Raw genomic sequence first — 1097 nt, 5'->3', positions numbered from 1 at the left:
GGGCGATGTGTGTGATTCATGAGGCAGTTTCGCGAATGTTAGTGAAGAGTAGTGAGATTCTATTTCGAGAAAGGCATTCAGAGCCTGATGGCCTTTTCTCTCTCTCTCTCTCTCTCTCTCTCTCTCTCTGTGTAAACAGGAGTGTGTTGGATTTTGACTTTGAAAAGCTGTGCTCCGTCTCCCTTTCCCACATCAACGTGTATGCTTGCCTGGTGTGTGGCAAATACTTCCAAGGTAAGTCCCCTCTGAATCTCTCTCTTGACATGCTTCTGCACATGAGCCTTCCCCATTTGGGTCGGCCACAAACCAGGCCCTCCCCAGTGCTTGACCACCTGAGGACGTCCGGGTACGTGTTTCAACTGCCCTTCGGTAAGTCTTATGCCGCGATCGAATTCCGGCTGGGGCAATCTCAATCCGGAAGGTTTCCTGACCACCCCCCTTCGATTTGCCACCGCGCCTCATTCCCCCCCCATCCCATTCCGTGATGACTTTCAAATCGTGGTCCTCGCCCTCGGAACCATCGCAAGAGGTAATCGTTAAAAGAAACAGCAAACACTTCCAACGTACAGCATCTTCAATCCAAAATCAAAAACATCCAGTCAGGACTAGCGCAAGGTGACACCTTCCGCACGTGGGGAGAATGGGCCTTGAAAACTGAGGGCTTTTCCCAACCAGCCCCGAACTAAGATCAGCGTTGAGATCCTGGTAATTGGGATATCTCGGGTGTCTCCCATCTATCGAGGCGAGCAAAGACAATGGGATTTGTCATCATGCCACAGTGTGCCAGCTCAATCCTTTGACTGACCCAAGGTTTAGGACAGGGGTGGGGAACCCCTGCATGCGGCCTTCTCGGCCATTGTGGGTGGCACAGTGGTTAGCACTGCTGCCTCACAGCACCAGGGACCCGGGTTCAATTCCCGCCTCAGGCAACTGTCTGTGTGTGGAGTTTGCACATTCTCTCCGTGTCTGTGTGGATTTCCTCCGGGTGCTCTGGTTTCCTCCCACAGTCCAAAGATGTGCAGGTTAGGGTGGATTGGCCATGCTAGATTACCCATAGTGCTCAGGGATGTGCAGGTTAGGGTGGATTGGCCGTGCTA

General features: G+C 52.7%; 1 protein-coding gene across 1 annotated transcript in view; it reads left to right on the top strand.

Annotated features, from left to right (window-relative positions):
• Nucleotides 1-35: 35 nt before the first annotated feature.
• The window catches only part of LOC122546717 (U4/U6.U5 tri-snRNP-associated protein 2-like), a gene marked incomplete at its 3' end in the record, with an annotated part of 15030 nt that continues 13968 nt past the window's right edge, over nt 36-1097 (top strand). The window contains exon 1 of the mRNA XM_043685365.1: nt 36-234. Coding sequence (XP_043541300.1) covers nt 36-234 — 199 coding nt within the window. The remainder of the gene's footprint in view (nt 235-1097) is intronic.

Source organism: Chiloscyllium plagiosum, unplaced genomic scaffold (genome assembly GCF_004010195.1).
Source record: "Chiloscyllium plagiosum isolate BGI_BamShark_2017 unplaced genomic scaffold, ASM401019v2 scaf_11737, whole genome shotgun sequence".
Taxonomy (NCBI): Eukaryota; Metazoa; Chordata; class Chondrichthyes; order Orectolobiformes; family Hemiscylliidae; genus Chiloscyllium; species Chiloscyllium plagiosum.
The sequence above is the reverse complement of the archived record's forward strand: the minus strand, read 5'-3'. Positions and strand labels throughout refer to the sequence as shown.